The sequence below is a fragment of the Ambystoma mexicanum genome, chromosome 6q (genome assembly GCF_040938575.1).
Source record: "Ambystoma mexicanum isolate Mex_15411 chromosome 6q, UKY_AmexF1_1, whole genome shotgun sequence".
Classification (NCBI taxonomy): Eukaryota; Metazoa; Chordata; class Amphibia; order Caudata; family Ambystomatidae; genus Ambystoma; species Ambystoma mexicanum.
Window position 1 is genome coordinate 876216189 of NC_090937.1, and position 17305 is coordinate 876233493.

The 17305-nt window shown below is 43.6% G+C and overlaps 1 protein-coding gene across 4 annotated transcripts in view; it reads right to left on the reverse strand.

Annotated features, from left to right (window-relative positions):
* Positions 1-17305, reverse strand: part of NEK1 (NIMA related kinase 1) — a 2768493-nt gene that overhangs the window by 603181 nt on the left and 2148007 nt on the right. For all 4 annotated transcript variants that reach the window (XM_069631399.1, XM_069631400.1, XM_069631397.1 and 1 more), the window contains one exon: positions 8850-9050. In XM_069631399.1, the coding sequence (XP_069487500.1) occupies positions 8850-9050 (201 nt within the window). The remainder of the gene's footprint in view (positions 1-8849; positions 9051-17305) is intronic.

Below are 17305 nucleotides of genomic sequence, written 5' to 3' on the forward strand. Positions count from 1 at the left end.
CTATGCAGTATGTTCTTCGATTCTACACCTTCTTGCAGCTGTTCAGTGGCTACCTTGTACATCACCTTGAGTAGAAAGTTGCAATTGGTGATGGGTCGCAAATTTCCGGGATCCTTTTGATTTAGACCCGGTTTCTTTGCCAAAGGCGTGACTAACTGTTTTGATGCTGTTAGGTATTGTTCCATCTCTGAATGACACATTTACCATTTTGGTTAGCATAGGTGCAAAAATCTCTTTATTTTCCAGTCTTATTTTTAGAGGGATGACATTTTCTTCACATGAAGTAGGCTTCATGGAGGATAGTACTTTTATCATATCCTCTGATGTAATGGCACGGAAACTGAAATGTCCTTGCAGGGCCTGTGTTTCTAGGTACAGGTGATCTGGCTGGGCGTTCGATATTTTTTGGCCTGCTATTATTTTCTCCCTTGCTTTCGTAATTTTGTTAGCCAACATCCTATCCGATCTTGGCCTATCCCAAAAAATTACTGCACCCACTCACAATAAAGGGAGAACCCTTTACTGGGTGGCCGATTACAACTGCACCGCTAACATAACCTCCATCGCCCACAACTCTGGACGGATCATTTCCTCCTGTGCTTTGCACTCTCAACTACTAGACCACTACCTCTAGTTACCTCTACTGCCCCATCTTGCCTAACAAGGAACAAAAAGAACATTACAGTGGACAAAGTGATCCCTGCCATCCTCCCCACCGTCAATTCACTTGCTGACAATCTAGATCCAGGAACGCTTGTTAACGAGTACAATAAAATTATGCTAACTTCACTCGACATTATTGACCCAATAAAACTCAGACCCAGCAAACCTAAAACTCACTTGAACAAGTGGTTCACCCCACAGTTAAAGGGCTTGCGACAATTAAAGAGGAGATGTAAAACCTCCTGGAGATCACTCCCGTCAGAAGCTAACAGAACTAAATTAACTGAAATCTCATCCCAATATAAAAAGGAAATTTGCCTCGCCAAACGTAATTCCTATAATAAACTTATCTCTAACGCTAACTCCAATATGAAGAAATTATTTACCATCTTAAAGGAATTAGAGTCTCCTATCTCCACACCTGACATCTGTACCAAAGACAAAACATGGTGTTCAGATATACAACAGGCACTCTCCAACAAAGTAATCACCCTCCAAAATAAAATAGCCTTAAAGAAAGCTTTCCTAAAATCCCTATCTCATCCAAATAACACCACTCCTGACCTCCCCTTTAAGGAAACATTACCCGACTCCTCTTCCCGATTCAACTTTACCAAAACATCCACTCTCGAGGTAGAAAAAGTTATCCTTTCACTCAAGCCCTCCGACTGCCAGGGGGACCTCTGCCCAGCCCAGCTCAAAGTATGCGGCAAGAGATCTTTCCCCTTTCATTTCTAAACTCATCAATGCCTCATTTGCATCCGGTAACATCCCCACTGCCCTAAACAATCTTGGGTGCTTCCACTGTTAAAAAAGCAAACCCTTGATCCACTTATACCTACCAACTACCGTCCCATCACGACAGTACCCTTTCTGTTAAAGATACTTGACAAGGTTGCATACCTTCAAATCCAAAAATACTTGGAATTCCACAAACTCTTAGGGGCACGTCAATCAGGCTTCCACCCCCAACACGGAACGGAGACTGCCCCTATCGACTTGAAGACCCAGGTCGATGAGCTAAGAGACAAAGGAAAAACAGCCCCCCTACTACTGCTTGACCTCTCGGCTGCATTTTACCTCGTGGACCACAAGGTCTTATGCACCCACCTAGACTCTGCCGCCCACTTCTACTTAGAGGCTATAGCCTGGATTGAGTCTTTCTTGAGTGACAGGACCATGAGGGTCTTCTCCCTCTCAGCAGCGGCAGACCCCATCCCCATCACGTGTGGGTAGCCCCAGGGCTCTTGTGTCTCCCCTACATTGTACAATATATTCACTAAGCCCCTTTTTTCAATGATCTGGACCATCTTGGTATCACCTACACCAACTACGCAGATGATACTCAGATTCTGCTCCCACTTTCCGGGGATTACAATAAGGATTTGGCCTTGGTGAATAGAGTGTACCTCATCATCCAGGCATAGATGGTGACCCACAGTCTATGCCTGAATGATGACAAAACAGAGCTCATCATCCTGGGTACCCATTCCAACATCAAGAAACTTGGACAGAATTACTCATCCTTCATAATCGATGGTAACCAAGGAGTCAACGACCTTTGGTTTCTACCTTGATTCCACTCTCTCCTTCACCAAACAAGTCAATTACATGGCCTCTGCCACTGCTTATACTTGTAAGCTCTTTAGAACTGGCAAACCCTTTTTCTTGAATGACAACTGCATTATCCTGGCCAGAGCCCTTATACTCTCTAGGCTAGACTATTGCAACGCCCTCTACATCGGTGCCAACAAATCAATCATCAGGAGGATACAAATCCTCCAAAACAATGCCCTAAGAGCAGCACTCGGCATGCCTAGAAGATCACAAATATCTATGACTAGGCGTCAAAATAATTAGCTTTCAGCCCATAACAAAATCCAGATAAAAACCGCATCCCTTACCCACAAAGCACTGAACAATGCTGCCCCCAGCTATCTCACAGACAGATTACACAGGAGAACATCCACCAGACCTATGAGATCAATAAACACCAACTGCCTTGCCATCCCTAGATTCAAGCTCTCTAAGGTTGGTGGCTGTAGCTTCCCCGTCAAAGCGGCTCAACTTTGGCACTCCCTGCCACACAATATCAAAGAAGACCAACCCTATCTGAATTTCAGACTTAGCTATATCAACTGGCTCAAGTCCTCTTACATCTTGTGTAACCTATTAACCTAAGCTTTGCATATCCTGTATCTGCTGCGCCCTGATATCCCCGGGTCTGGTGCACATTGGAAATGATTGAACAAACAAACAAAGGCTTCATGGACCCTTTCGCAATCCTCCTGAGATGGCATGAAAGGCGGGGATAGGGTCTTGAGTTTTTCAAAGGTTTTAAGGATATCAAAAAGCTTACTGATTGAATTGTTGGCTGACCTAATCTGGTTGTTGAAGTAGTCTTTCTTGGCTTCACTAATGCCCTTCTTATATAATTTCTCGTTTCTCTTCCAGCTCTCCTTGTTGGTCTGTGAAGGTTTTTTCAACCATCTGCCCTCTTTTCTCATCTTTTCCCTCTTTAGTTCGGCAAGATTGGTGTTAAACCATTTTTGATGGTTGTTATTGGTTCTGACAAGTTTGGTCTTGATGGGTGCAAATTGCTTCACAAGCTTGCATGCCCCTTGCAGGTATTTCAGAATGATATCCTCACATGAATTACTGTCTTTGAACTCTCCCAAGACACTGTCTATACACTGTTGTAGTTTTTGTGGGCCAATTTTCTTATAGTTTCTGTTGAATATTTTCTTAGGTTCATTGTTACTTTTCAGTTGAGGATTTTATAAATGAATTGCAAAGATTATTTTAAAGTGATCTGACCAGATACACAGTGCTGTATTTTTCATCCGTGTGTCAAGATTGTGAGAGATGACCCAATCTAGTTGGTTCCCTTTGGCTGTTGTCGGTTCCTCATTAATTACCTTAAAATCAATGTTATTAAGGGCCTTCTCAAAATAGATGGCTTCTTTGTCCAGGGGGTTACCTCTCCATCTATTGAAGACTCCCATCAGCAAAGTGGCGGTGTTTGCACTTTTAAGGTTAATTTGTTGAATGATTTCATCTGTGAAATCCGATGTAAATGAGGGGGTGGGGGTCTGTAAACAAAAATTATGTTGATGCAGCTGTTTTCTGTGGGGGTGTATTTGAGGTGTAATACCACACCGCCTAGGCATGTGGTTGTGCCTGGGAACATGTGAATAGAGTTCCTGGTGTTAGGCAGAATCATATGCAGCACCCTTTGGGACCACCACACACAATTAAGACTCCAAGTGACAGTACAAATTCACCTTTGGTACAAGCCTGTACTACATAGTAAAGCGGTAGCAATGGCTGCAGCAGCCAGACTTATCTCAAGAGTAAAGCGAGCAGTATCAATAGTTACACAAAGGACAGCAATTACTATGGTTCAAACAAACACTGACTCAAGGTTTCTGAGTAAAAGAATATGCATTTATTTACAAGTCGGTTATAAAACATTTCACTATTATCAAGCAGTTGAAAAATCACAATCTTGATACATTACACCACACCAATAGATTCTGTACAAGTTAAGCTCAAAATGAAGTGTGAGCAAAATGGCACTCCAGCAATTTAAAAGGGAGGGAAAGAAAGTTAGACAAAAGTTGAGCAGCACCAACAAGTAAGCAGGGCAATCTAGAAAAAGTAACTACAGTGAGGAAATCAAATCAAGAGGCCTGGGCCAAAGTCAATAGACCAAAGTCTTTGCAGAGGATCGCACAGTTCAGAGTAGTTCGCAGTTAGGTCTTTGCCAAGAGTTCAGAACGAAGTTGGTCGGACAAAAATTTACTTTAAAGAATAGAGAAGGACAAGCCCTCAGATTGGCAAAGGACGGAACGAACGACCGGATTTGAACAGTACCTTAAATGGAGAAGAAGGCTGTAGCTGAGGCAGATGTTCCTGGCAGGTCCTGCAAGGTCACGGTTCCTGAAGCGACTGTCGGACTGACACGAAGTAGGAAGACTGGAGGGTCCTGCACTGCCCAGGGAAAAAACCAGCAGCAGAGAAAAGCAACGAATAAAAGGTGAGCTCCTTAAAACCCAAGCAGGGCCCGATCCTCCTGGCTATCCGGTTCACTGTAGCTGTGCACAGAAAATTCGACCAGAGGGAGGAGGCCTGGCTTGCAGTTTGGTGAACTGGTTGGCCCCACCAGCTCAAGGGGAGAAGATTCCTTGCAGATCTTCCCTGTTGTCGAAGTTTGGAGATTCGGACCCGCAGCAGAGCTTCACCGGGAGGTTCAGTCGCGGTAGAGGTCCTCTTCTGTCAGCTTCTCTTCGGTTCTCTCAATCCAGTGGCGACTCTGCCTTCTCAGTCCCAGAGACCTGCTTTTTATGCAGTTTTCCCCCATTCACACAGCCTGGCTGTCAATCACACAGTAGGGTAGCTGTCCCGCTGGGACAGTAACCTCAGCCAATCATACCAGAGTGCGACATGGGTCTCCAAGGAGACCCTGTGCAGGGAGTCTCAAACCCCTCCCTCACATCCTGTAACCATCAGAAATTCAGGCACCTAAGGAAGGCTACTGTGCAGAAGCACGCCAAAGGTCGGCGAACAAAGGAATCAAACCAGCTTTGGTGTGCAGAGTAAAACACGAGAAATACTTTTACAAAAAAGAAATAGCGAATAAACCCAGCCGGAACCGTATAAAAGTAAATTTGGTCCGTCGGGTTTAAGTTCGAGGCTACTAAGATAGCCTAAAACAATACCAAGGCTATTTAAAATAACCGCAGTAGGAAAAATAGGGTAGATACCAATGCCACCAGCCAAATCTTAATGAAAAGGGAATGAAATAATGTTCCATGAGAAACAGACAAAAAGGGATAACTATTAACCCTTTCCAGAACTCTATGTAAGATAGTTTGTACTGGGTCTGTGGATTTAAAAAGACTAATAAAGTCAATGGTAACTTTACCTGTTCTGAGAGACTTTAGTCAGTCCCAAGTTGGAAGTCTGAAAAAGACAACCCTGTGTCACTGCACTGAAGGTGCTGTGTAACACACAGTAAAAAGATGATGCCTATGGAGTAGGTGAGGCTCCACAGTTTATGAACACAAGAAAATGTTAAACACACACAGCAAAAACACATGTAAGAGTGGGATAAAAGGCTCACACTCTTACCAGGTGAAAAAAAGAAATCCTAGAAATTGTGGGATGTTCTAACCCACTAGTCTATGCCCTGCAACATCATTGTGTGCTGTGTTCATCAAAACAACAGAACGGCCGCCGAAAAGCCTTAAGTGCGCAGGAAAACCTGAAAAATAGGCCGCCAATCCATTTTTCCTATGTCAGTGGTAACACAAGAGACCACTGGCAAAACATATCATGGAGCTGCCCACAGAGTAAAATGAAACTACTTGAGAAAGCAGTGCTGCATTGCAAGGGAAACCCAGAACTGCTTGAAAATCAGTTTTTTCCCTGGCTGTTAAATGTGCAAAATAATGATTCTCAAACAGCAGAGAAGATCCAACATACTTGTTGGGTGTTAAACATCACTTTATTTAAAGAATCCACTTAAGCCCAATGTCAGCAGAAGCACATTTTATCAGAAGCAAATCCACATTCAAAGGTGCTTGCTTGGAAATATAGGTCAGAAATGGGCGCAGTACCGCTGCTCGCCTGTGTCGGAAGCTGGCATTTACTTAACCTGTCATTTAAACTTGTACATTAAAATCAAAGTATGGAAAAGAAGAGACTTCCCATTAAAAGCAATATAGGGATACAATTCAATCTCTATGTTTGAAAAAGGCTGGAATTAAGAGATTTGTGGCTATATTTGTTAAAAATGTAAATTGTATTTTAGAAAAAGACTATTTTAAACAATGTTTTAAAAGTGAGCTACAACCAGCCACACTGAGCTTCAAAGACATTCCACAACTTCTCCCAAACAAAGGAATCTTTCCCCCTGCTCTCTGCTGAGGAACTGGCAGGGAGGTCTTAATGGAGGTGGGAGGACTTTGGCCTGTTGCTCTGACAGGAAACAAGAGACACCCTTGAATGAAAGAAATGCAAATTCGGGCGACAACAGAAACCAGCTGCTGGCAGGAAGAGGCTCAGGTTGCTCTCACCCAGCCAAAACCTTGGGGGCGGGGCTAGACTGAAATGTGTATCTGGAGCAGTAGAAAATATATTTCTGAGAAAAAGACTCATAGAAAACTGTGACAAACTGGTACAAATCTGAAATGTATAGGTTGTTAAAATGAAAATGTTGCTCACAAGTAGAAACTACGCTGGAATGTGCGCGATGTTCAGAGACTGAACCACGAAAATGTTGATATTGTAGCATGGGCATGTATGTGGAAAAATGTGTACAGATCTGATGCTGGGTAACCAACCAAAAGCGCGAAAAACTGTCATTTGTGAACCGAAACTCTTAAGAAGATGGGACTTGGACAGATACGTGCCTTATTTAATTTGGGATGTAAATATGTATTAGCAAGTTGGTGATATTGTAAATATGCTTTATATGAAAAATAGATTTTCTGCGTAAAAACAAAGGGGAGGTTTTTTCCCTGGGCCATAAACACAGCATCATCATGACACATCATGAGGCTCTGTTTCCTTCTCAAATCAGGAGAGAGGGAATACTTTGACCAATCAGTTTCCTAGAGGGTGGGCGTAGTATATAATCAGCCTATACACCCCCTTGGGAAATATATAAATAGGGACTGTTGAGGACCTAGAGGCACACACATTCACCCACCAACTGATTTACTGGCGAAGCGCTCTGCAGGAAGAACCCAGATCCAGACTCCAGAACTCTGAAAGCAGAAGGCACAATCCAAAGCTGAACCCTTCTCAGCTGGCCCTTAAAATCTCGCAACCTGATTTTAACGCAAAACTTCCAAGGGGCACAACCAATTGAACAGCCGGGCTGTGCTGTTTTTCTGCTTCTTACCAAGAACTCTTGCTAGAATCCAGAGATCCAAACCAGTAGAGCAGAGCTGTAACCCAGAACCAACCCATCAGAACAAACTCAGGATCAATGCGCTCGCAACCTAATACTAGCTGCCTTGGGAACGCCCTAACAAAAACTTACTGGCTGTGTAGAAGGCAGAATATTTAAAAGGCGGCCGGCGTGACCGGCAAAGTCCGGCATGGCAATGAAGTGCCGGCGCTGAAGTGCCTAATGTTCCAATAAATGTCAGCCGGTTCTCCTGGGAGTTGTGGTTCCTCAGAGCGTTGATGTTCAGTAAGTATAATTCCCCGCTGGCATAGTGCGGAATAGCAGATGAAAGCACAAAACCACAATGAGCAAATAGGAGCGACTAAAGTGGTCCTAGCGTTCTACTTAGGTAGTACTTTACTATTTCAACAGAATTTTATCTACACGCCAGATTAAATAACACAACTGCTTTGAATCTTCACAGTGTGTGTCAGCGTGGGTGCGATCTGACTGCTATAGCCGAGGCTTCGGGAAGCTTTGTGTTGCAAACTCGGTCCCTGGATCCCTTCCAACACTCAGTCCTATCTAGCCACCCCCCATCTCTACCCTGATGCATGTATGTTTTTACCAGCAAATAGCTTTTTACTGTGTTTAATTTTCCCATAACATCCAGTATAGCCGCGAATATCTATCGCATCGAGACAAAAAAAGATGTCAGTAGTTTTATTTCTGAAAACCATTATCCTGCAATTCACCATGGGAGATATAACTATCATTTTTGAGGAAGGGGGCACCCCCTTCTCTGTCAAATTTTAAAATAACTAATAAACCCAAACCAGGCATAGATCGCAAGGCAATGCTTTGTGCCCAAGGTTGTTTTGGACCTGGTTCAAATCCGTCCAGCGGTGCAGGCTGTGTGCTTTGGCAAACATTTACCTTTTTTAGCCTACGAGAAAATGAATGGTAAGTAGGCCGCACTTTTGGGGGGAAAATATTTTTTGATGCTTAATAACTTTTTGATTTTTTTAACAAAACTTTGCAGTCTGGAGGGGCCCACAGACATTTAATCACTTTTGGAATTTCTGCCAAATCCGTTACTTGAATCAAAAGATATTAACAATAGAATTTTGAAGGGTTCCTATGTGTCTCCGACTCACCTTGACTATAGGGAGGGGTAGAGGGGAGAGGATCAGGGGAGAGGGAGAGACATGAGCTAAATATAAAACATGAAGCTTATTCTTGTAAAACCTGTATTTTCTCTGTTAATAGCCAGAAAATGAGTTCATACCTTCAGATGTGATTTCTGTTTCGGCTGCCATAGAGATTAACAGAGGTAGTTTTGTTGATTGTAGTTCTTGTCCAGGAGTAATACTTTCAGGTTTTCCTCTATGCATTTCTGCTATGGTGATTTCGTCATTAGGAGAACCCGTATTAACGGAAATTTCTTCTTTGAGCACCAATGGGGTTTCATTGTTTCTTTCATGAACCTCTGCAACAGAAAACTAGTTTTTTTCTATTCCGAATACAATATGCATGCAACAGCTAAAGAGGGCACAAAGGTCAACATTAAAAGAAGGTAGATGAAGATGAGTCTTAACCTAGACAAAGGTAATCACACATTTATCTCAAAATAATGCAGCCAGCCATAAAAGTAGACAAATCTTTCATACATTCAGGACCTCATCATGCCAAAGCCTCTGACAGTAAGCACTACTCCAGCTCAAGTCCTATGCTTCATTGCAAATTTCTTGGAAAATTAGTCCCTCAATGCAATTAATACCCGAAAGGTACATGAAAGGTCTTTTGCTAGGAAGCATTGTGGACAGGCATTGGCAGATGGAGGGCTCGTTTTGCTGCATGCTTTATGTAGTAGTGAAAACATTCAATCAGCTGGTGGTCAGGAAAAAGCTGTAAACGGTAGGCGGTTTAGGCCGCAAATTCATGCTATGCAAATCACATTCACCCGGGGCTTTGCTCCAACTTGCCCATGCCTGCTGTTCCTGTGGCGGAACTGAAAGGTAGACTTGCAGATTGATCGATTGATCACCCACTACTGCCAAGATAATTTCTTTATTTCTCCATATTTCTTGATTGTTCGGCATATTACCGTGAGACCTTTTCATCAGGACTGTATTGCTAAGGCTATCACTAGGACTGAGTAAAAGATTTATCATTTGATTATAGCAGCATCTGAACGGCTTATTCATTTTCCCCTCTCCTCCTTCTGCGCTAGTGTATATATGTGTAGGCTTGAAGAGCCTGCACCATTTGGATGGCCTGTCTGTGATGATTTTGCTCTTCAGTCACCCTTTCACAAACAATTCAAAACCAACTTTCTGGTCACCCCCCCAACAACACAGTTTTCTTTCTAAATCACCAACTGTAAGCTTTACTCAAATACACATTAACATCAAAACCTACAGACAATTTACCTTTTAGAGGCACAATAAAAGTGTAAAACTCACTCATCTAGATTGCATTTTTCAACAAAGCCTTTCCTAAAGGTATAACCTTCAGAAATTGAAGTGCTATTCTACACAAATATAGAGATATGAGCTACATTAACGCTTCCACACGATCGACATACAAACCCTCTAATTCCAAACACACACCCACCCACACACACACACACACACACACACACACACTTCCGGCCCTACCCGCTCCGAGTCGGACAAGCTTCTTGATCTTAAATTCAGCAACCATTCCTTACTCAAACACTGTCATCTAGGATTTCCCACTCACAGCTCTAAACACAAAGCCATGTATTCTTTGTTTCTCTGTACCAATTATGCCACATAAAGGATTTCATTAATGAACCTCAATCCATTAAATCTCCAACCATTCCTTACGGGTCAACCCAGTCGTCTTCTCTACCTCAAAATATTTGTCAAGAGCAATTGCTTGCCAGTTGTGCTTAAACAAATGTGGGGACAACACACACATTTTAATACAAATGCACAGAAAATGAGTTGAGGCTGCTCGTGACTTTTGGGGGATATGGAAATAACCGTTTTTTCTCTAGATGAATTCCTTGGCCAGCAGGGAATGGAATAGTGTCGAAATAATTAATGAGGGACCGGGAGTCATGCATTAACTTCACATTGCAGATCTTTGATCTGTTCAGGCCGGCGGTGATGATATTGTTTACCAACCAGGGTAATTGTCTCTTTGCTTCGTGTGTGGTTTTAAAGTTCTCATCAGTGGTTGTATCGAGGTTAATTGATTGCAGTGTTGTGTCTCGGTGTGACTTTCTGTGGAGACTTCTTGCTCATGGGTCTCTCCAGCCTGTTGTCAAGGGTAGCAGGGACAAAGTCCTGTAAGTCGCTGGGTCTTCAACAGAGTTTTCTTCAGCCCGTCTACTCGTTTTCCCTCCAGTGTGTCTGTTAACTAGGACAGCGTTACCCATATTTAATATTTGGCCCCTTGGAATGCACAGTGTTCATGCGATCAATGCATTGACTGCATTGTGGATTTCAAGGGGGGTGAGGGGGGAATCCATGATGAATGTACAGCAACTGTTGTGTGGATGGAATGCTCAATGATCGGCATTGCTGGAAAGCACCCCATGGAGGAGTGTTGTGATAGCTAGACAGGAAGCAGAAAACTACATGTTCGGTATCTGTTTGCATTTAAGTAGCGATCCAGATAAACTTAGTTCAGGGTGCGCATGAAGCACTCATTGTCACAATTGGCCTGGGGCTAGCACTGGTGACTTTTGGTGTTGAAAGCCCTGTGGCTCAACACAGTCATGGAATTCATGACCATTAAATGGTGGTTCATTTTCTGTTATCTGTATGCGTGGCATTCTTTGCGGGGCTATAACATTTTCCCTGATATAAAGGACCAATTCAGCCACCATAGACTGGACTAGATTGACTTCTACGTAGCGTGACAACTCATTGACTAGGACTATCAGATGAAGAGTGTTTGATAGGAAGCAGAAGCCTGCACTTACTTTGTCCCATAGTGCTTTATCCCAATCTTGGGAGTTGATTGGTGGTGGTGGTTTTCTGGATTGCACTGCTTTGCACATAATACACATTGTCAAGAGTCGGTCAGGTTTGGCCAGTAGGACTAGGCAATTGGTTAATGCTTCAGGGATAGCTATGCAGATACCTCACAGTAGGAATCTGTTTTTGTATTTAGATCACTTTCTTCTGATTGTCATTATGGCAGACAAGTGTTACCAAAAAGCTGCCGTCTTGTGGGCCTGTTGGAGGAAGATTTCCCCCCCCCCCCAACTTCCAGACTCAGTGCTTTATAGGACAACTTAAAGGCATTTGCCTTTGCCAGTCCACCTGATTAGTCCAGCCATTTGTACTGCTTTGGGTGTTTTGAGTTCTACAACCATGAGCATATGCTCCGATATGCACAGTACTTCCCAAGCTTCTGAAGCTGTAGCACCTCAAAGGTGATGAGAGAGAAAGTCAACTGAGTTATCAACACCTTAACAGTCCACAGCTCTCTCGGGGGGGGGGGGGGTAGAGGGAGGGGGGCTGCAGAAACTGGGACAAATCCTGCATTTTTCCTCTCAGTCGTGCAGTCCACTGATGGATCCTAAACAACTAGCATTGCCTCACTTCTCTTATTAATTTGCCAGCATTCCATACCAAATTCCACAATGTTTTAAAAAGAGCTAGACATTAAATTACAATCATTTGATGGGATGAAGGCAGTCATAACATAGCCATGCGAATTCTGCACAGGCCTGTGGGAGGGGGGGGGGGTGTGAGTCTATGTCGCCCAGATTTTAAACTTTACTATATTGCCTCACAGCTACATTACATATTGAGAAGGCTATCAGATGAGGAAACATCAGACTCCAGATTGCCAAGAAGCGCCTTAGCTCCCTACACCATGACAGAGGTATTGTGGGCACCCCTGGATAGTGGAATCACCCCTGATCTTGTGACCCTGGGCATTCGGATCTGATCTCAAACCCGTAAGAACTGAAAACTGGGAATGTCTTTCTCGCCAGATCTTCCATTGGGAGTCTGCCTTACATTGCAGATAACATTTATACACCAAATATGCACAGTATGGGAGACGAACGGGTTGGCTTTGTAGAGAGGCTTTTTCCAAGATAGTACTCTATGCTCCTTGGCTGACTTGCAGGACAGTTTCCTCAAACCGTCAGGTCAGTTCTGAACTTATATGGCCCTACGAGGCACTGCTAAATGTGCCTGGCGGGAGAGGAACGTGCACGCGACTTGCTACTAACACAGAGAGGGAAGGATCCACCGGTGATAACATTTATATACAAGGCCATATTGAAAGGGGAGACGCGAGAGGATCTGAATATCAAACAAGCATGGGAGAACGACCTGTGAATTGTATTCGATGATACTCAATGGTACAACTTTCAGTTATTATCAATGTTGGTGTCTTGTAATATAAGACTTAGAGTGATCCAATGCAATCCCCTTCACAGGACATACCTGACCCCCGATAGGCTGTCACAAGTGTACCTCACTTCATCACATCATTGCCCTAGATGGGGTCGGCAAAATGCAAACTTGATACACATGTTTTGGGGATGCCCAACTATCACCTCCCTTTGGGAGGGAATGCACAGGTTATGAACAGAAATAAAAGTAACACCTGTAGCTACAGACCCAGGTGGCTGCGTGTGGGGCCTCAGACTGGAGGTAGAGAGTAAGGGGTGCTTAAATAAATGTGTAAACCTAGCTAATATGCTAGCTGTCAGAACAATATCCATGACATGGAAAACCGTAAAGTCCCCATCCACTAAGTTATGGGTGACAAACTTATAACGTTGGGCTACGGCGGAATACTGAGAGAGAAAATACTTAGATATGCTTGCCCTAAACAAGACACACTGCTGCAATGGGAAGAGGTAATAATAACATTAACAGAAGCAATGGATGAGAAACCCCAACAGAACAAATTGTATAGTGTATTTCAAACACATGAAGCACTAAGGACAGCGACTGACAACCTTACTGAAAAACCCCCAGATTGCCCCCCTCCACCCCTTTTACGTGTCATAATCCTGACAAGAAGCAGATATGGGGTAGCATTGCATGTATATGGATTATGTTTTTGTTTCCCTTTTTCCTTTTTTTTTCTTTTTCTCTTGTGTATACACAGAGCAACTCGCTACAACTGGACATTCATATAAATGACAAATATAGTTAATGATGAAGACTTATTGTCTGACAATTATATACAGTCAAAATCCATGAACTACCTGCATGGTTCTATGGCTTATGGCCAGAACTGTTTGTAAAAATAGAATAAAGAAAAATACACAATTAAAGAAAATGAGTCTATGCCTGGTCAGAACTAGAGAAGTTAAACACCTGCAGCTGGAGCAGCCATTTGTCAATCCTGGGCAGTAGTCGTGTGGCAGATCCTAGAAGAAAGCAACACAGAGGCTTCTGAGTGGCAAGTATGTTTAACGGGTTATAGTAGGTATATAGGCAAAAGGGTTTGAAACACGAGAATCCGACGGTCACTTACTTTTCAATTTCTCATTACAACTATTCTGTTGAGATGAGGGCTTGTCTGTATTTGGCTATGGTGTGGCGATTGTGCATTCTTGTCCACTTGAGCGATAACGGCCCTGAGGCCACATGGGCTGGCACCAACCAGCAGCTTGGCTTTCTTCTCCATGTCGGAATACGCCACAGTGAAGTCATATTAAAGGGCGTCCTTGGTCTCTTGGAAGGCTGATTTGTGAAGTGTCTGCCATCACCATTTAGTGTTGGCTCTGGTCAAATGACTGATCACTGGCAGGGATGGTGGCCAGTAGTCTCCCATCTGCAGTAATTTCCCATGGCCAAAAAACTGCTCAGCTCAAATACTGACTGGAAACAAGTAGCAGACTTGATATAATTCAACTTCTTTGGGTCCAGCTTGCCCCATTACAGTTGAAAACATAGCTAAAGAATTCATGCTTGGCCTTGAAATATTCACACTTTTCACTGTGGAAGGTGAGTCGATATTCTTGAATGCACTGAAACAATGCACGTAGCAGATGTTAGTACTCGGTTGTTGAATAGACCATAAGATCATATGTCATGGATGACACGGTGGAGGTCAGCTAATGCACTACGCAATGCATTCTGAAATACCTCTGCTGTTGAAGAAATGCTGACGTTTAGTCTCTTGTAATGGTAAAGACTCATATGGGTGGTGATGTGTTATATAATTTAAGTTGATGACACCCAGATCTTGTTTTGAAAAAAGCTTCACAATCAGCAGGTCTGTTATCTCATCAATGGTAGTGGTAATGCAACGTTCTCTCTTTATGGCTCTGTTAGGCGTGCACATATCAACTTAGATGTTGTGACGAATTGAGGGACTCCCCAAGGGATGCGGGGGCTGTAAAGCTAGAGCGGGGAGCCCTGTCCAAACACCCTCCCTAGGGTTCGAGGTAAGTGGGACCTCAACAGGAGGACTCCCTCTTTGGGGACAAAGACTCCCATTACGGTGAGGAACTCCCTGATGGCCTCCAAGTGATGGCTTCTATAAACCTATACAACATACCAAACTGTTATCAAACTCACGAAGAGAACGTGAAGTTATATTATGAACGAGAAGAAATGGAAGAGAGAGAGGAGGTCGAGATCACAGAGGGCTGAAAGCATAGTAAGAGCGAAAGCCTGAGAGACGCAGGGAAAGCTCCCTGTGCATAACAAGGTGTGGGGCTTTGGGAGGATGCAGAGCCGACGTGCAACAGAGCCACTCAAGCGCTGAACCAGAAACGCAGAGCAACCAGCATGCGAGAGCAGAAGAAAACCAAGCAAGACAGAGTCAGAGTGGTGGCCAGTCTGCCTGTACAACAGTGCCTAGACCATCAAGGGGAGTAAGCAGCCCCCAGTCCCAGTCAGGATCCCTGTGACGTCCCAATGACAAGAACAGCAAGAGACTCTCCGGAAAGCAAGCCGCTGAGCCGCAACGAGAAGAAAATAGAATCCAAGGGCCTGCAGGTACCACTGATATTGCCCCGAAACTCAGAAGGAAAATGGGGAATGGCAATACCGGCAAGCCAAGCAGGACTCATCATAAGTTAAGTGAAACTCGTCCAAGTACTAATGGGAAAACTATTGGAAATGATTCAGTGAACAGAACTGTTTGAAGGAGATAAGAAAAAATACAAAAACCATAGAGTGAGAAATACATAGTGAGAAATAAATACAATTGGTGGCTTATCACTTTTGGGAAAAGGGAAGGCCCACCCATATCTCGAAAATAAGAAAGAGCACAGAAAAGAGACATTTGCAGAGATCAAACCCATACATGAAACTGCACCCTGGGAATGGGGGAATGGGGGAATTGTAATTGGAACTTGAGCTACCATAAAAGAGAGGAGAACTGTGTAACAGATTTAGGAACCTAAAATAGGGAGAAAATTAACCTAAATAGACTTAAGCTGACAAGGAAGAATAAGGACCAGGGAAGTACCAGTCCCCTAAAAGAATTGCAAAACCTGACATGGTGGATGACAAGAGACTGTTTGCTTATAGTCTACTGAAAGGAGTAAGAGAAGCGAGACGAAACGTGTGACAAAACATGAGCACCAGGAGAAAGTGATAATTCTCCCGACTGTCTCTAGTAATAGTGGTGGTAGGGCCAGATAGCTTAGATTTGGATAGAGGACAGATTTGTTTTTGGACATTCATCCTGAATGACAAGCACCTTTGTTAGTAAGATAGGCAGAGAACACCCCATCGTTATAGGGAGCGATAGGCTTTATTTTACTTTAAATAAAGTTCGCAGTAAGAGCATGCCTTTACTGCACCAATGTCCTTCTGATCCTCCACAGTATGCACACTTGTCAGGGCTGCTTGGCCTTTTGTGTGAACACGGAAAGCCCAAGGAGTGGGGTCAGACACCCTTTTCAACGATACTGGGTTCTTCCTGTTTTTCAAACACCTTGTCAGTTATTTGGCACATGTGGAATGGAAAGCGCTGATTGATGGCGTAGGCAGATGGGTTGCACAGAGGTTTCTATGTTGAGCAGGACTGGCTTACTTTTCGGGCAGACAAGGCTGCAGAACAGTGTCTTGAGCTCTTCTAGAAGTATCCTCAAGGTCAGAGGTATGCAGTTTTTAAGTTGAAGTAGATGAGATTCAGAGCTCCTGCCACTGCTCAGCGAACATGACAAAACTCACGTTTGCAATGAATACTTTTTCTCAAACATTAGTAATGGATGGCAGAAAAACTACATTGAGCGGAATGGGAGTCTGGTTGCCATATGCAAAGATGTTCTTGATGGTGCACAGAAGGAGTGCTCATGGTGATGTGAGTGAACTTTGGGGCAAGACTTACATTAGCTTAAGCACCTGTGACAGCTGAAACACGCAGGCAATGGAAGTGGACTTTGCATGTCAGGATTGTCTTACCCTAGCGATATTCATGTTGCATTTCATGGACAAAGAAGACCTCATCATCGCTAGAGTCTTGGGCATCAGATAGAGTGTTGTCATCTGTGGCAGGTTCCATTTGTGAAATAGTTTCCTTCTTAGTGTGAGACTTAACTTTCTTGATGGGGGTTTGGAACAGCATACTTGGGAAACATTATTAATGTTATTACAGCTCTGCATGTGTCACCTAGTTCGGGCAGCGACAGAAACAAACGTATGTGATTCATTTTACTATCTTGGCAGTGACACTGGACCCCCGCCAGGGCAGCCAGCCTGAGATATTGGACCGTCACTGTGTGCTGTGTCTCACAGGCCTGCTTGGGCAATACTTTCTAAATATTTGTCTTGC